Source organism: Belonocnema kinseyi, chromosome 1 (genome assembly GCF_010883055.1).
Source record: "Belonocnema kinseyi isolate 2016_QV_RU_SX_M_011 chromosome 1, B_treatae_v1, whole genome shotgun sequence".
Classification (NCBI taxonomy): Eukaryota; Metazoa; Arthropoda; class Insecta; order Hymenoptera; family Cynipidae; genus Belonocnema; species Belonocnema kinseyi.
The window spans coordinates 56799923-56818342 of record NC_046657.1 but is presented as its reverse complement, the minus strand read 5'-3'; the positions used below and the strand labels follow the sequence as shown (position 1 = coordinate 56818342).

Genomic DNA, 18420 nt, shown 5'->3' with positions numbered 1-18420 from the left:
CTTGAGTTTTTTTGTTGTTGTTGTTGTTTGATAACCCTGTCATGCGAATTTACAATGATAAAGGCGTATAAATATTTGATGAATTTCTAATAAATAGATGGAATTTTCAACTAATAGTTTTGAATTTCCAATCAAAGTGTTGCATTCGCAACTTTTTTTAAATAAACAATTGAATTTTCAACCGGGAATATTAATTTTCTACTAAAAAAGATGAATTTTCAACAAAATACAAGATAATTTGTCAACAAAAGAGTTTAATTTTCAACCCAATAATTCATCTTTTACAAAATTGTGAAATTATCTACAAAGTAAGTACATTTTTAAGCAAATAGTTATATTTTCAATAAGAAAATATTATTAACTGAGATTAATTTTTTACCGAAAAAGACGAATTTTCAACTAAAAGAATTATCTTTTACAAAGTTGTTGAATTTTCTATATAGCAGATTAATTTTTAACCAAACAGTTGTATTTAAAAAATTTTTTTAACAAAGAACATAAAGTTAAAAAAAAGAAATTTTTATTTTAAAAAATTGAACTTTTGCAAAAAAAATTTTATTTTCTACAAAGTAGATCAATTTTCAACAAAATAGTTATATTTTCAAGAAACAATTATTTTTCAACCAGGAAAAGACGAATTTTCAACTAAAAAAAAAACTTAAACTAAAAACAAACTAAAAAACTTTCACAAAATTGTTGCGTTGTTTGGCTTGAATTGTGAATTTTCATTTTATTTCTTGGATTGCGAAAATGCTGTAACTTTGTTAATTTTCCTTTTATTGAAAAATTTGAATCTAAAAAATTTTGTATTTTTACAAAAAAGTCATTTTTTATATTTAAAATTTCTAAACTTATTTTTTGAATTAAAAATGACAATAATTGGAATAAAATTACATTCACAAATATATTTTGTTTTCAATTATTGTCATTCTTAATTCAAAAAATAATTTTAGAATAAAGTTTATTGATAAAATTCGGGTAATATTCCAGTTTGGATATTTTTTAAATGGTCATTTTCTGTCGGGAATTTTTAAATTTAAATATTAATATAGGTTTTAGGAATTTCTTGCTACTGGAAATTTATTATTCAGAACGTTTTTTCATTCGCAAATTTTATTCTTCGGGAATTTTACTGTTTCGGAAATAAAAAAAAAAGTTGAACCTACAACCCAAAACTGCATTTTGCAACAAAGTCATTGATTTTCGATTTAAAAAAAACGAATTTTAACAAAATAAGTGGATTTTTATCTAAAAAGATCAATTTTCTAGCAAAAATGAAAGTTAAATTTTTAGTAAAAAAAAAATAATTAAAAAAAAACGCATTTTCAACGAAATTTGTTACCAAAGAAATGAATTTTTGTATAAAAAGTACATTTTTAAGCAAATAGTTGAATAGATGAATTTTCTACAAAAAATACAAATGTTTAACAAATAAGTGAATTTTCAACTAAAAAAGATAAAATTTCAATAAAAAATATAGTTAGTTTCAACTTGAAGAAACTAGTTTTTAACTAAATAAAATACATTTTCAAAAAAATATATGAAGTTTCATCCGGAAAAAAAATTTTGTATTTAAAAATCAAAAAATGACTAACAAAATTGTCGAATTTTTTGCAGAGACGATTAATTTTTGACCAAAACAGATGAATTCTCAACGAATAATGTAATAGTTTAAATTAAACACAAATTAAAAACAGTTGAAGTGAATCAAAAGAAACGAATCTGCAACAAAATGGTTGAAGATTTATTTTCTACCGAAAAAGCTTAATTTTCAACAAAGCAGTAGAATTTTCTACCAAAAAGATTATTTTTTTTACAAAATTGTCGATTTTTCTTCAAAGTTGGCTAACTTTTACCATAAAACAACGAATTTTAAAGAAAATAGTTAAATTTTCTACTGAAGACATAATAAAATTTACACTAAAATGACGCATATCCAGAAAAAAAGTAATCTTTAAGGATAGTTCAATTTTTAACTAAGAAGAAAAAATGAATTTCCAAATGAACTTGAATTTTTACAAAAAAATTGTAACAAACTGGTTTATTTTCGAGCAGAGATAAATTTTTAATGAAAATGATGCATATCCAACCAAAAAATTAATTTTGAACAAATGATAGTTCAATTTTCAACCAAGAAGATTACTTGTCTAACAAAAAGTAAAATCTGTGACATAAATCAAAGAAGATTCATTTTTAACAAATGAGGGAATATTAACAAAAATTATACATTATTCACATGTTAGAATATATAATAATTAAGAAATTGGAAAATACATACGAGAATTTGATTAGACGAATAGTATAAAGAATCCATAGAAATTGCAGACCACAAAAGTAAAAAGAAATACTAAATAATATATAAAAGAACTATATATAGATATTGCACTAAAAGTTTCATCAGTTTGAATACACATATAATATTATAGAGTAAAAAATGATAAATTATAAAAGAATATGGATTAGAAGAAATAATTTAAAAATTAGATGAAAACATATGAAACTGAAATAAAAAAAATTCATGGCCTTTTATCTATGGCATTTAATAAATATAACCATGTTTTGCAAAGTTATAAATGTAACGAATTTTTTAATTGGGAATTTACTTTTAATTTAAATGGTTCATATTCGAGCTAAGTTACCATAAGTGCGCATCGAGGGGCCTACTGAGATATGGATGCTATCTACGGGTGGCGGTGGGTAGAGGGGAACTAACAATTTTCGCCGGACGCGCCGTCTATATTTATCGCGGATAACTAAGCCTGCACCGCATCTACGTTTATAATTTCTTTGGCTTGAGCATGGAGAATAGATATAAGGAGACCAATCTGTAATGCATGGACTTAACCAAAAACGGTCACTTTTCTGTTGCCAGAAGCACGCACGCTACATCTGTAAAATCATACTTACGTATAGTTCAACACTTTCCGAGCGTGGCGTGCCAACCGCACTTAAAAAAATATGGATCGATAAAAATCGATTGTTTTGTTTTGACAGGTCGCTTGAACAATTAAATAATTTATAATCAGCAGGATTTTGTGAAATGTTTGTGGAATAAAAAATTATTCGCCATGGAAGAGGTAGGTAGTATATGTTTATGAAATATGAAATTACTTTTACCAACACTATGCGTGTGAGACATATTCGAAGCGCTCGTAAGAAAAACAATAAACATACAACTTACATCACTCTGAAAGTCTTGTACGATATGCATTTAAAACCACACTTATTGGAAACTTTCGCTTTTATACAGCGATTTTTAATTTTAACATCCTTGCCTTTATTCACATACTATTAATTGTTCCATAATTATTTACTTATATTTGACTCGCGTTTACATCAGGGGCCATATTTTTTTAAGTGCAGTTGGCACGCCACGCTCGGGAAGTTGTGAACTACACGTGAGTGTGATTTTGCACATGTGTGTGTGCGCACTTCTAGCAACAGAAAAGTGTTCATTTTCAGTTCCGCTAGTTTGGTCTCCTTATGTCTATTCTCCATGGGCATGAGCTTGGCGGTTGCGAGAGCCGTTCGATTCATGGTGTTAAAGTTCTTAAATTCTCGAGAATTTAAGTTCAGGTTATATAACCGAGAATATGACAGAATTTAGGAGAATTTTAGAGAATTGAAGAATTTATGATTTTTAACAATATTTTTATTGTTCAGGTTATATCAGCGGTTGCATATTAATTATTTTCTAGCTCAGACATATTCAGGAATTTAAAATATGCAAAGCAGTAGCTCATTAATTATTTAACACTGCTAGACTGAAACTCTAACCTCAACATTCAATTGCCTCACATTATTTAATAAATACTACGGAGTAGAATAAGAAGATCCCACTGCCGGAAAACTTAAACACGTGATTTTTTCAAAATTCTCTGATTCCTCTTTGACTAATTTTTCATTTAAAATCATTAATATCCAAATACAAGCATTTTAATCTTATGATATTTTTACCATAGAATATTTTATAAGCGGAATAAAACAGTGTTTCATATACAAATTAAAAATATTCAAATGTATTTATTTATTAAAAAAACATTTGTTTTCTACATTAAAAGATAACTCTTTAAGAAAATACTGGAATTTTCAACAAAATAATTGAATTTTTAACATAATAGTTGAATATTCGACGTAAAAAGACAAATTGTCAACGAAAAAGTGTCATAGTTTATATTTTAATTAACAAACATATTAAATTTATACAATAAAAGAAAAGAATTTTAAAACCAAAAACTCGAATTTCTAACAAATGAAGATTTTTCACTCCAAAAATAAATAAAAGTTAATCTAAATTATTGAACTTTCAAACCAGAAGAAAAATTTTCTTTATAAAAATTCAATTTTCAAACAAAAAATTAATCTTCCACGAAACTGATACCTTTTTACGCAAAAAAGGGAATTTCAATGTAAAAAAAAAAATTTTGCACAAAAAAAGGCGAATTTTTAACTAAAAAAGATCAATCTTATAAAATGAAAACGTTTCATTTTCTGTTAAAAATGAATTCTAAACAAACCAAAAAAAGAAGTATTTTTCACTAAACAGTTGAATTTTCAACGAAGCATAAGCCTTTAATAAAAAAATTTCACAATGTAGTTTAACTTTGACCCAAGTAGTTGAATTTTCAATTCAAAAAGATGAATTTATAACAAGATAATTAAAATTTTAACCAACGAGATAACTTTTCCACTTAAAATATAAATCTTTAACAAAAAAGTGATTTCTTAACAAATTAGTTAACAATTATTTAACAAGTTAAATTATCAAGAAAAGAACAAATTTTTAACCAAGAAACAACTTTTTTTCCACCTGATAGTGGAATTCAAGGGAATTCAGAGAAACACAATGGAAACCTAATTCGAATAACTTCAGAATTTTCTCTGAATGTCTATGAAGGATAGTGAATATGCTCATTGATTCAACAAACTCGTATATTTATTTGATTAAACAGTATATTTTTACATTTCAAAATATTAATTTACATCTAAAGTCCGTTTAAAATGTTAACAGGTTGTAATTAACAACTAGATCCTAACTATCATACAATGCGTTTCAAATGTAATTTTAATTGACGGAAACGTTTGAATCCGACTTTGGATCACAATCGATATTATTATTGCCTTGTCTATTGTACTTTATTTAAAACCCTGGTGAAACTGAAGTCCATTCACGGGTTACTCTCGTTGCTAAAGTATCATCTAAAAACTTTAGCATCAGTTGATATACCGCCCGACGACTCCATCTCACTGAGAATGGCTTATGAACATTTTTCTTTTGCTAAGGAGGGTTCAGAATCGATGTATAAATTAATTTGCAACGAATGATAAACAGCGGCTGCAGCCGATTTTATTAGAAGAACTCGCATTTGTCTGGACGTTTGGCCGGGGGAGAGAAAAACTGCAGAAAACCGTCTCCCGAATTCAGCCGGGTGTTATATTAGTATTATATTAGTTTTGCATTAATTGTATGGCAAATTTGACAGTAGAAACTGGGGATGTCCTTTTATATACTCTTTATGAAGCTTATACATTTTTTTAATATATTTCTTATGGAGCTTTTCGATTTCTGGAGTGGAAAGTGCCTGGATTTGTTGAGCGTCTCTTTGTCCCTTTTTTATGCGCTCTAAAGTTAGTCGAACGTTAACATCATATGCAAGAGCCTCTGTCCACGAATGGAAGACACTCAAGCGACCAAGTTCTGCAGCTGCCAGTTCGTAAAATTTGTTGGTTTCTATGCTATATACATGATGCTGGTTTTCAAGCAAGTCAGCAATTGGTTCAATCATTAAAATGTTTCGATGATCAGTATGTAGATATCCAATAAGATATGACCCCCTTTTCGCGAAAACTGTATTTTCGTCGAATTGAGGATCTAATCCAATACTTCGTCCGTAAGGCTTGACTGCTTTCTTAAACGCTTCCGTAGTTTGTGGATATGCAAGTGTTTCGATAAGAGGCCATGCGTCACTCGTTACGTAAGGATATAACGCCTTTACACCCAGATTTGATTCTGTAAAAAGAAATAGATGGATTTTAATACTTATGCTATAATATGAATTAGAACGATTAAATAGAGAAAAGCATCAAAAATACTTTGCTATAATGAAGAGTATCTATTTCTTTTAATAAAGCTAAAGGGTGTATGCATACACCGAAAAAAATATGTAACTATATTAGTTCAATAACACCTTGAACTAATACGCTTCGCATAAATTAGAACTCAGTAGGTAAAAAAGTCGAACAGGATCTCTTCATTTAATGTGTAATTTTATCGGTTTCAGTATAGAACCGATGCTATGGCAATACCGAATTACATTGATTAAGTAAGTATTGAAATGTAGCAGTTCTTCATGTAGAACTCGCAACGTTCATAAGTTGAATGTCAGCTGTTCTAAAACATCGAAACAGATACTGTTCCACTTTTGTATCGGGTACGTAATGAAATTTGAATCACAGTGCGTCGATATAGATATACTCGCTATGCTTCACTCTGTTCGAATCTGCTGGTTCGAACGACGACGAACAGTGAGGATTCAACGAATCTGTAACTTAGAAGCTTCGCATGAGCATTGCGTTGAGTTGAGGCGTCGGACAATATGTGTTGGGAAAAATTAAAGAATAATTATTTAAATATCAAATCTCGCGTGCTCTCAAATTTAAACTGTTCGTCGCTGTTCGTCGTAATTCGAACCATCAGAGTTCTATGGAGCGAAGCGTAACAAAACAAAATTTGAATCACAGTGCGTCGATATAGATATAATCATATCTATATCGACGCACTGTGATTCAAATTTTGTTACGTACCCGATACAAAAGTGGAACAGTATCTGGTTCGATGTTTTAGAACAGCTGACATTCAACTTATGAACGTTGCGAGTTCTACATGAAGAACTGCTACATTTCAATACTTACTTAATCAATATAATTCGGTATTGCCAAGCATCGGTTCTATACTGAAACCGATAAAATTACAAATTAAATGAAGAGATCCAGTTCGACTTTTTTACCTACTGAGTTCTAATTTATGCGAAGCGTATTAATTCAGGGTATTATTGAACTAATATAGTTACATATTTTTTACGGTGCAGAGTTCTGAGCCGGTTATAGAACCAGACTTTTTAGAGTGGTGGTCCCATCAGCGTGCAAATCATGAATAATGGATTCCTGAGAGCGAAGCTGCACATATTATCGGTTTCAGCAGAAGAAGGCTGCCATCTAGTGGCTAACTTATTTAATTACCTGTATCTCCTATCTTTTATTCTTTATCTTGTATCATTTATCCTACTTCCCTCATCCTTTATCTTCTATCCTCTACCTTGTATCATTTATCCACTATCCAATATCCTGCATCATCTATTCTCTAACTTGTATCATTTATATACGACCCTGTATCCTCTGTCATCTATCCTGTATTCTCTATCCTTTATTACCTATCCTAGATTCTGTATTATCTATCATCTATCGTCTATCCTGTATCTTCTATCATTTGTCCTCTATCTTGTATCATTTATCCTACTTTTTTTATCCTGTATCTTCTATCTTGCAACATTTATCCACTATCCTGTATCCTCTGCCATCTATCCTATATTCTTTACCCTGTATCCTCTATCCTCAATGCTGTATCATCTATCGTCTATCCTCTATCTTCTATCTTTTATCCACTACCTTGTATCATTTATCCTCTACCCTCTATCCCGTATCGTCTATCCTCTATCCTCTATCTTGTATCATTTCTCCACTATCCTGCATCCTCTGTCATCTATCGCGTATTCTCTAACATTTATCATCTTTCCTATATCCTGTATCATCTATCGTCTATCCTGTATCGTCTATCTTGTTTTTTTCTATCTTTTATCCTCTCTCTTGCATCATTTATCCTCTATTCTGTATCCAATATCCTCTATTCTCAATCCTGTATCATCTGTGGTCTTTCCCCTACCTAAAGGTGTTCCCGCGTTGCAGTGGCGGTAAGGCTTGATCTTTTCTCTCATGATATCAGCGGCTAAGCTGGCGGTAGCGTAGCTACTTGTAGGGCCTTCTGAACCAGGCATGCAAAGAAGAAGGGGAAGACGGACTAAGGGGAACACCTAGGGGAAAGAACCCCTAATTCAAACCAAACATGAAGGGTGTTGATAAAAACAATATGTTCTAATCGAGGAAAGGTCTAACCGTCGATTCCGCTCAGGTTCAAGACCCAGTCGTCGACGCCGCCTCTACGGATTTTTTTTGAGGTGGGGGAAGGCATTCGCACAATTTGTCAGTTCAAGTAAGAGAAGTCTTGGCAGAAATGGACTTGATAAGGAGGACAGCACCACGAATTAGGATCCATTCGCTAGATAATAAAGCGAAGCAACTAATACAAGCTAACACTCCGAAACCTCAGGGGAAGGCTTTAAAGTGTGCTCCTCAGAAGCAGCCTAAAGCAAAAGATGCAGGCAACTGTACTGAAGTTGAAAGTCGAAGAAAGCGGAGGAAACATGAGAAAAGGAAGAAAGAGGAAGTTGCTACTCCCAGCAAAGTTGCACAAAACGCCAAATCACGCGGTGGCAGAAGAAGAGAAAAGAGAAGGACTCGCGGCGAGGCTCTTCATCATCAAACCCGCCCCTGGACAGACGTTTGCGAGCATCTTAAAGGATGTGCACATGTCTGTAAAGTCCAAGAAACTTGGAGTTGATGCTAAGAACATTTGACAGACAGGGGCGGTTCTTCTCGAAGTAAGAGCCAAACCGGAGGAGAGAGTCCTTTTCGAAGACGCGCTAAAGAGAGTGTTGGGGGATAAAGGTGGCATTAGGCTCCTAATTCCAAAAGCCCAACTAGTAGTTCACGACCCTGATGAAACGATCGAGGTAGAGGATGTGCAGAGAACATTAGATGATTTACTGGAAGAGCACATTGGTAGTTCCCCAAGATAAACCTGACCAAAAAGAACATCAGAGGGTGCATTCAGGCTTTTGTAGAGCTGGACGCTGCGCCTGAATGTAGATTAGAGAAAGTAGCGAGACTGAAGATAGGATGAGTAAATTGCCAGGTGAAAGCATTAACTGCTGAAACCCGGTGATATCGCTGCCACGAGTTTGGCCACCTAGCTCGAGAGTGCAGCGGAGAGCACTGGAGTAAAAGCTGCTGGCGGTGCAGCCAGGAGGGGAAAAAGACATCAGCCTGCGAAAGCCAGGCACCAGGGCGCCCACCCTCGACCGTTAAGAAGTAAGACTGAAATAGAGTCGAAATTGAATCGACTGAATACCTAACGTTGGCTATAGGAGATGAGTGAGTAGGTTAGTTCAAGGAAGCAAAAATATTCTCGATGGAGAGGGCCACCACCACTATCCTTTATCCTGTATCCTCTGTCATCTATGCTGTATTTTCTATACTCTATTATCTATCCTCTATCCTAAGTCCTGTATCATCTATCGTCTATCTTCTATATTGTGTCATCTATCTTGTATCCCTTATCATCTATATTCTATCCTATATTCTGTATCCTCTGTCCTCTATCCTGTATTATCTACCCTGTATTATCTATCGTCTATACTCTATATTCAACCCTATATTTTCTATCTCTGATCAATTATCCTCTATCCTGTATCATCTATCCTATATTCTCCATCTTGTATCATTTATACTCTATCCTGTGATCTGTCATCTATCCTGTATCCTCTATCGTCTATCCTCTATCATCTATTGCCCATCCTCATTCTTTTGTCTTTTATCCTCTATTTTGTATCATTAATTCTTTATCCTCTATTCTCTATGTTAATTCATTTATACACTACCCTGTATTCTCTATTTTCTGTTCTCTATCATCTTTCCTATATTCTGCATTATCTATCGTCTATCTTGTATCTTCTATCTTTTATCCTCTATACTTTATTTCATATCTTCTATTATCTATCTTGTATGATTTATCCACTATCGTGTATCCTCTATGATCTATTCTGTATCCTCTGTCTTGAATAATTTATCCTCAATTTTCTGTCCTGTATTCTCTATCCTGTATCCTCTATCCTCAACCCTGTATTATCTGTTGTCTATGCTTTATCTTCTATCTTTTATCCTCTATCTATTATCATTTATCCTCTACCCTTTATCCTGTATCTTCTATCCTCTATCTTATATCATTTATCCACTATCCTGTATTTTTTATCCTTTATTATCTATCATATATCCAGTGTTATCTATTGTTTATCCACTACCCTGTATTTCTATCATCTATCCTGTATCATGTATCGATCATTCTCTAGCCTCTGTGAATATGCAAATTGTAAACTTTCAGAGTTAAATTATTCTAAAACCGTTAAGCATAGTACTATTTTTAAAAATTAGAAACATGAAAAATAAATAAATTATCTTTTGTTAAAGTTGCGAATTTCAAAATGAAAAACAGAAGTAGAGAACTTATACATTGAAAAAAATTGTTTATTTAAATTCAGTTAAAATATAAAAAATATAAATAATAAATATAAATTTTATTTTTATTCAACGTTATTTTTCACGAATAAAACAAAAAGTACGCGCCCTATCAAGAAGTGATTCTTAACAAAATTCTAGATCTTTTTTGGGATAACCATTTTTGTTAATTCATCTTTTTTCGTATCCTACATGGTTTGTCCACAAAATGGATTTTTTTATTTTCCATTATTTTTTGTGTAATCAAAATTTGAATTTTCGATTTTTGAAGAAAATCGAAAAATTGGTTATGATAACCTTGTAGGGCTTACAAAAAGAAATGTTTTTCTTCTCTTGACTTTTTTTCATGTTGTGCGTTTTTCGGCTTCAAATTTTGATTTTCGGTTAATTAAAACAATTTTGAAAATGGTATAACTCTGAGAATTTTCTTTTTATCGAAAAAAGCCATAAGGGTAGATTGTTTGTTCTAATTGATAATATAAATATTTGTCGATAGAATTTTGATAGTGTTTACGGACAGACAGACAAAAAGACAGACGCCATCGTGAAAACCTGATTTTCGGATTCAGGGGGTCTCGAAACGTGGAGATCCGTTGAAAAAGTGTGATGTCAAATTTCCGACAATTCTAATACTTTCTCAATCATAAATGATGAGAATGTAAAAATCATTGTAAAAAATATAATATTAATTCAAGATTGATCTACTTTGTTAGATATTTATTTTTGTGGTTGTTGTTGAAAATTCATATTTATAGTTAAAGATGTAACTATTTTATTTACATTGTTTTCCAAATGAAATCTTTATTTTATAATGTATCTATTTTTTAAATGAAAATTTGTCTTTTTTAATAACAAATTCATTTTTTAATTTAAAGATTCATAACTTTAGTTCAAACAGACAGTTTAGACAGACAGACAGATCCTTTGAAAAAGTGTGATGTCAAATATCCGACAATTCTAATACTTTGTCAATCATAAATGATGAGAATGTAAAAATAGATGGAACGAAATTCTTAAAAATCTCACACTCATTGTTGTTGAATTATACGTGAATTGTGAATTTTTTGGTATTTTTGAAGTCTGAATTTTGAAATGGGGAATTTTAATTCTTAAAATTTATTCATAAAAGATTCTTTAATAATAAAGGCAACAATTCTGTTCCATACTTTTTGAAAAAAATATAAAGAAAAAAATGGATTCTAGTCATAACACCTTGACCCAAATTTGTTCGAATCCACAAAAAAAAACACATTTTTGTTTTTGAAAAAAAATTATATTTAGAGCTTCGTCACTCTCATAAGTGAAAAATCGGGGTTTGCGAGTTTTCTCGCTATAATTATGATTTTTTTGGCAGGTTTTTAAACACAAATTATTTATAATAAACAAATCACTACTTTCTATACAGATAATTAAAGTTACCAAAATTAAAGTTTCAAATTTTCTCACTCATTTTCATGTTTTCAGTTAGATCGAGAAAATAACTACTAACTACGATAAAAATAATTTTGTTCAAATTGAAGATTTATGATTAAAAAAATAAGTCATCATTGATAAAAATCCAATCATTTTCAAAAAATTGTTAAGAAACGATGGTAGGAAAAAATTCACTTGCGAAAAAATAGTTACAATGACTATTTTTTGTAAATTTTAACATGTTTTAAATGAAAATGTTTCTTTTTTTAAATGAAATCTTCAATATTATTTTTGTTCTTAATATCATAGAAAAACTATTTTTTCATAGATCTTATTTTTGGATGCTTAAAAAAAGTTTTGTATACAAATTTTTATTTATGTATAAACTATTATTTTATATTGAAAATTGAAGGTTTAAATAATTTATTATAATTTAAAGAATTCTTTTCTAAGAATAAAGTTAGAAAGTCACGTTTTTACACACATTTTTCAATTTTGCAGTTAAAGCAAGATAATAATTAATTAAATTGAAGCGAAATAATTGTTTCAAAGATTTATTATAGTTTAAAACACTTCGCTTAAAATAATGGTGAAAAGTTTTTTTTTTTAATTTTCTACTTTTTATCCACATTCCAAATAAAGTGATGTAATAATTATTTCAACGTAACAAAAATAATTGCTTAAAAAATTCATAGTTATTAATAATAACGTTCTCTTGGAATAATTCTAGAAAGTTGTGATTTTTTTTTAGAACATTCAACTTTTTGTCCACATTTCAATAAAAGTAAAATAGTACCTAATTTAAGGTAGCAAATATAATGTACTATTTTTATAAATATCTTATTGCACATGATTACTAGAAATTTCCGCTTTTTGTAAATTGGGAACTCTTTTTCTACTTTTTACTTGGTAAAACAACGAATGAAAGTTGACGAAAATTAACTAACGATTATTAATAAATATTCACAATAGTATTAATTCAAGCAAAAAGTCTCTGTGTAAATACTAGTTAAAATTTGCAGAAAAAACCCGTAAATTACTAGAAATTGAGAGGATATTTATAAACAATAATAAATTGTTCAAACAATTAGTTTTGATAAATTGCATTAATTATTACTAAACTAAGTGAAAAGCAGACAACAAGTTAAAAATTTCAGAATAAAACTGCCAATTTCTAACATTATTCAAAGGCAATATTATTAAGATTTATAATAAATTGTTCAAACAATTATTTTTGTCAACTTAAATTAATTACTACCTCACTCTAACATAACAAGTATTTATGACATAATAAATCAAGTTTTTTCTACTAAAGCAGCCAGAACTAGCCAACAAATAACAATTGATGATTGTTTAAGCAAATTTAATTAACAAATTCACTATCTGTCTATTTTTAGAGTCGAAAACTTGGATTTTTTAACGTGATGAAGCGTAAATAACTAACTTCAATTTTTAGGAAGTGTACATGACAATGAACAATTTTCATTGTTAACAACAACTGTTTAAACAACATTTGTATCATAATTTTTTCAATTCTTGCAGGATTTTAAGAAATGCGAGGAAATTTTTGAATTATATGAAAATTTGTTACGAAGTTTTTAAGATTTTGAAATATTTAGACATTCGGAATATTTCAAAATTTAAAAAAATAAAATATAGATTTTTGAAGATTTTATAATGACATTTTAAAGCTTTTTAAGGAGTTTGGAAAAATATTTTTGATTATTTTAAAACATTTCAAATGATTTCCTAAAAGATTGTAAAGCAACATTTTTTATTTTGCAACACCACAAAATTTTAGAAAAACTTTGAGAAAAAATAATTTAAAACTTTTGAACAAATTTCAGAAAATTTGAAACAAAATCTAAATGTCCAAAGATTTAAACTAAACAATTAGGAAAATATTTCCAATACTGTCAAAAAAGAATATGGAAGATTTGAACTATTTTGTTAGAAATTCGTTTTTTGATGAATTAACTTGCTTTTTATATAAAATAAAAAATTCGTGGATGGAAATATCAATTACTACATTTCTCTTTGAGAATTCCTTCACTTTTTTTAAAGCAAAGAACGCCCTAGAACAATATTTAAGAAATGTCAAGTTTTCAATAATAAATTTATTAAACAATTTATGTAAAGATATAATTATTCGTAGAAAGAAATATTTAATGCATGAGAGAAAAAAGTTACTAAAAAAAACGCAATAAAAGTAATTAACGCCAAAAACTCTTAAAATCCAATTTGTCTCTTATGGGGGTTTTTGAGATATAAAGTAGATTTGTGGGGGTGATATTCAAAAAGTAATTCAAAAGTGTTTTTTTTTCTTATGAGAAATACGTGTAAAGCTTCATGGGGTCATTTCGAATAAAAAAAAACATTATTGACCTTAAAGAAAAGATAAAACTTACACACTAAAAAATAATTTAAACAATGTTTTTTACAATTGAATTTTTTTAAATTTGCTTTAGAATTTGTAATAAATGTTTGAATTTTAATTAACAATACATTATTTTTTCGGAATAATTATTCTCTGCAACTATAGACAAATTTTTTAAGTTACAGAGAAACTTTTTCTTGAAATAGAGAGCCATAAGTTATTAAGATTTCATTGTTTTTTTTAAAATTAGTAAATAAGAAGTGAAAGTGAAGAAAAATTCAATTACAAAAACTTTTATTAAAATAATTATTTTTTGTACGTTTAAATTTTTTTGTCTGTAAAAAATAATGTTTTTTCATAATATATGACTGATTTATTTTTTTACACTTTTTTAATAAAAGGAATAATAGAAAAAATAAAAATAACGAAATAGTAATATTTTGCAATTCACACATGGAACAGTAAAATATCACTAATTTATTTAACTAAAATCAATTTTGGAGAATATTGTTTACCACTTACTTATTTTTTTTATTTATTTACCTCAGCGAGATAAGGTAAAAAAAGAAGGTTAGTAAATAAGTTTTGTTTTCCCATTTCAGAATACGCTACCTTGGTGAAGATCACGTAGCCTACTTACAAGATTCACAATATTGTTTTCTCATTGTTTCAATAAAGTGGAAAATATTGGACATTCAAGCTCTTTCATTAAAATTTTCAACAAAAAACAAAATAAAAAACAATTTTTCAAAACAATAGCTAAATTTTTAACTAAAAATATTAATTTTTCACTAGGAAGATTAATTTTCTACCAAAAAAGATCAATTCTCAACTAAAAACAAATTTTGAAAGTAATATTTTAGTTTTAACCCACAGAGATGAATTTTTAACTAAAATTATGAATTTCCAACAGAAAAAATAAATTTTTTACTCAGAAAGATACATTTTCGACCGTAAAGTTAATAGTTATATTTTCTGTTAAACATTTAACTTTAAATAAGAAAATAATTTCAAGAAAAAGATTAAATTTTTAAGCAACAGTAAAATTTTCCAAATATAATCATGAATCGACAACCAACAAAATGAAGTTTTAACAAAGTACTTTTACTTTAAAGCAAGTATTTGAATTTTTATTTAAAAAAATGTAATTTCGACCAAGAACATTAATTTCTTACAAAAAAATCTAATTTGGAACTAAAATTATAAATCTTTAATATAAAAAATACAATAGTTACATTTTCAGTTTGAAATATTTAATAATACAAATTTTAAACAAAATATGTAAATTTTCAACCAGAGAGATGAATTTTTGAATAAAATGATAAACCTTCAATGTGAAAAATAAATTTTTAAGTATGAAAGATACAAGTTCAATCAAAAAGTGAATAGTTACAATCTCAGTTAAAAACTTAATTTGTAACCAAAAAATTTAAATTTTCAATAAAATAGTTAAATTTTAAATTAAAAAATATAATTTTTCAAAAAAATCATTAATCGACAACATAGAAATTAAATTTTAACACTGCACTTCAACTTTGAAGCATGCATTTGAATCATTAATTTAAAAAAAAATTATTTTCGACAAAAGAAGATAAATTTTTAACCAAAAATGTAATTGTTTAATTTTCAGTCAAGGAAAACAATTTTCAAACAAATTTTCAACAAAATAGTTCAGGTTTTAACCAGAGAGCTGAGTTTTCAACTAAAATGATGAATCTTGAATTTAAAATATGATTTTTCAAGTAAGAAAGATAAATTTTCAATCAATAATTCAATAGTTATATTTTCATTAAAAACATAATTTTTAACTAAAATGATGAATCTTTAATATATAGAATAAATTTTTAACTAAGAAAGATACATTTTAACCCAAAAGTTGAATAATCACATTTTCAGGTAAAAAATTAATTAAAAAAAAAGTTTAAACGAAATAGTTAGTGTTTCAATTCGAGGGATTTTAATCTTGTAATACTTTTAACTTGGAATCTTTTATAAACGGAATAAAACCTATTTCAGATATCAATTTATGATTTTCAAATTTATCAATTTATTTTAAGCAAAACAATATCTGTTTTACTATACAAAAATGAAAGTTTAACAAAATACTTGAATTTACAAACAAAATAATTAAATTTCTTACACCATAGTTGAATTTTCAACCTACAAATGTAAACTATTAACAAAAAGTGTCATAGTTTATATTTCAATGGAAAAAGATGAAATTTATACAAAAAAATAATAAACCTTAAAGATGAATTTAAAATTGAAATAAAATTTTATTAAAATTGTTGATTCTTCAGACCGAAGAACGAATTTTCTGTACAAAAGTTGAATTTTCAAACATCAAAGGTCAACCTTAAAAAAACGAATAAATGAAACTAAATTAAACTAAAAATAAGGCTAAAACTTAATAAAGGATAGCTCAACTGTTAAATTCTTAACAAAACGGTTCAACTTTCAGCAAAAAAGATAAATTTGTACTTGACGTTGACGTTTTAGCAAATTTTAAAGATTCTTTACCAAATAGTTGCATTTTTATCCATAAAAGATGAAGTTTCTCTTAAAACAGAGGAAGTTTTATTCAATTTTTTTTAGTAGTTGAATTTTCATCCAAAAAATATTCAAGTTATATTTTCAAGATCAAAAAATTATTTTTTTAAGCAAAGATTAAATTTGTACTAATACAGATGAATTTTTAATAAAAAAAAGACTAAATTTGTTTAAAAGTTCAAATTTCACCCAGAAAAGATTTCAGTTCGTTTTTGAACACCAAAATATAAATTTTAAACACAAAGTAAATTTTTTTAAATAAAATTTAGAACTAGAAAGATAATCTTCAGGGGAAAGTTTTGGCGAATTTGCAAAAATTACGTACAAAATGTGTCGACCCCCCCCCCCCCCCCCCCCCCCCCCCCCCCCTTTGGCAGTTACGTAATTTAAGTACAGTCCCTAACATACGGATAGAGTTTAAAACAAGCAATTGGGATGTGGATTAAATTAACAAATTATTATTTGCAGTAAGCGGAAAATGTACTTAAAGATGCAGATATTAGATATATAGCAATAATAATTATTATATTCACCAATAGGATTAAAGTTGACCACCAAGACGAAGACCAGCAGGAAAACGATCTTCATTTTTTTCAAGTACAGGAAGTACTGAGTGCAGTATTACTGAAAATCGGGTTAGCAGTCTAACTGTACCGAAACTTGTTGTTTCATCAGTTTGTATTTCTCAGCTATTTGTATTTCAGAAGCAACGTCCGCGAGTCATATGGTGTTCGTCATGCATTATGCGCTATGCTAAAATGAAGACAGATTTAAAAGAGTTTAAAGTGAATAGGGAGTGAAAGGATTTATAATCCGGTTTGTGGAACTTTTCGGATTCAAGAGTGCTTTATTAAAAAACACCAAGCATTTCCATTTCTGGAATTATCACGCACTAATATTTGACGGAACTCAGCGGGCACCAAATTTGGCAACGCCATTACGACATCGTTACGACATATTTACGACAACTTTACGACATCCTATGTCCATGTCGTTTCGATGTCTTTGTGATATCGTAAAGACATTGTCAGATCACACGACTTACCCAGTGGACACAACATTTTTCGACGTCTTTACGACATCGTTACGACATCTTTACGGCAACGTCACGACATACTATATCCATGTCGTTTCGCTGTCTTTACGATGTCGTAAAGACATCGTCAGATCATGTGACTTATTTACGATATCTTAAATACAGCGAAATGACATGGACATAGGATGTTGTAAAGTTGTCGTAACGATGTCGCAAAGACGTCGTCAAATTTTGTCCCCACTGGGTATTTATGACATCGAAAAAAGACCTTAACGATATGGACATTGGATGTCGTAAAGTGGTCGTGAAGATGTCGTAACAATGTCGTAAAGACGTCGTCAAATTTTGTGCCCACTGGAAATATCTCTTTTCTTCTCTTAGATTACCTTTAGTTTTAATTACAGTATTCCTCAAGACATAACCTTGAAAAGATCTTACCAAACATAATTTCAGAAAAGTTTGCCCGCTGCTGGGGTATATTCTCGTCGCAAGCTGCGCGCGCGACTCGCTTTGCTTGCAGGTTTGAGCGCGCCTGGGGCGCGCGATTGATGGTTCTCGTGCTTCGCGCTCGATAATTTATTTATCTCGCGCTTCGCACTCAATAATGTATTTACCTCGCGCTTCGTACTCAATAATG

At 29.1% G+C, this 18420-nt stretch overlaps 1 protein-coding gene across 1 annotated transcript; it reads right to left on the bottom strand.

The window, feature by feature from the left end:
* Positions 1 to 5058: 5058 nt before the first annotated feature.
* Positions 5059 to 17454, bottom strand: LOC117173753. Its single transcript, XM_033362395.1, has 2 exons — positions 17281 to 17454; positions 5059 to 6010 (listed from the first exon to the last, which is right to left on the bottom strand). The coding sequence occupies exons 1-2, from the start codon at positions 17333 to 17335 to the stop codon at positions 5460 to 5462; spliced, it is 606 nt and encodes a 201-aa protein (XP_033218286.1). The 5' UTR covers positions 17336 to 17454; the 3' UTR covers positions 5059 to 5459.
* Positions 17455 to 18420: the final 966 nt, after the last annotated feature.

Bases quoted from the DNA above. Each gene is read 5' to 3' on its own strand.
- LOC117173753 (XM_033362395.1), bottom strand. From the start codon at position 17,335: ATGAAGATCGTTTTCCTGCTGGTCTTCGTCTTGGTGGTCAACTTTAAT. The intron at 6,011-17,280 runs GTGAATATAATA...TTCTTTTTACAG, and splicing joins GGTCAACTTTAATCCTATTG to AATCAAATCTGGGTGTAAAG.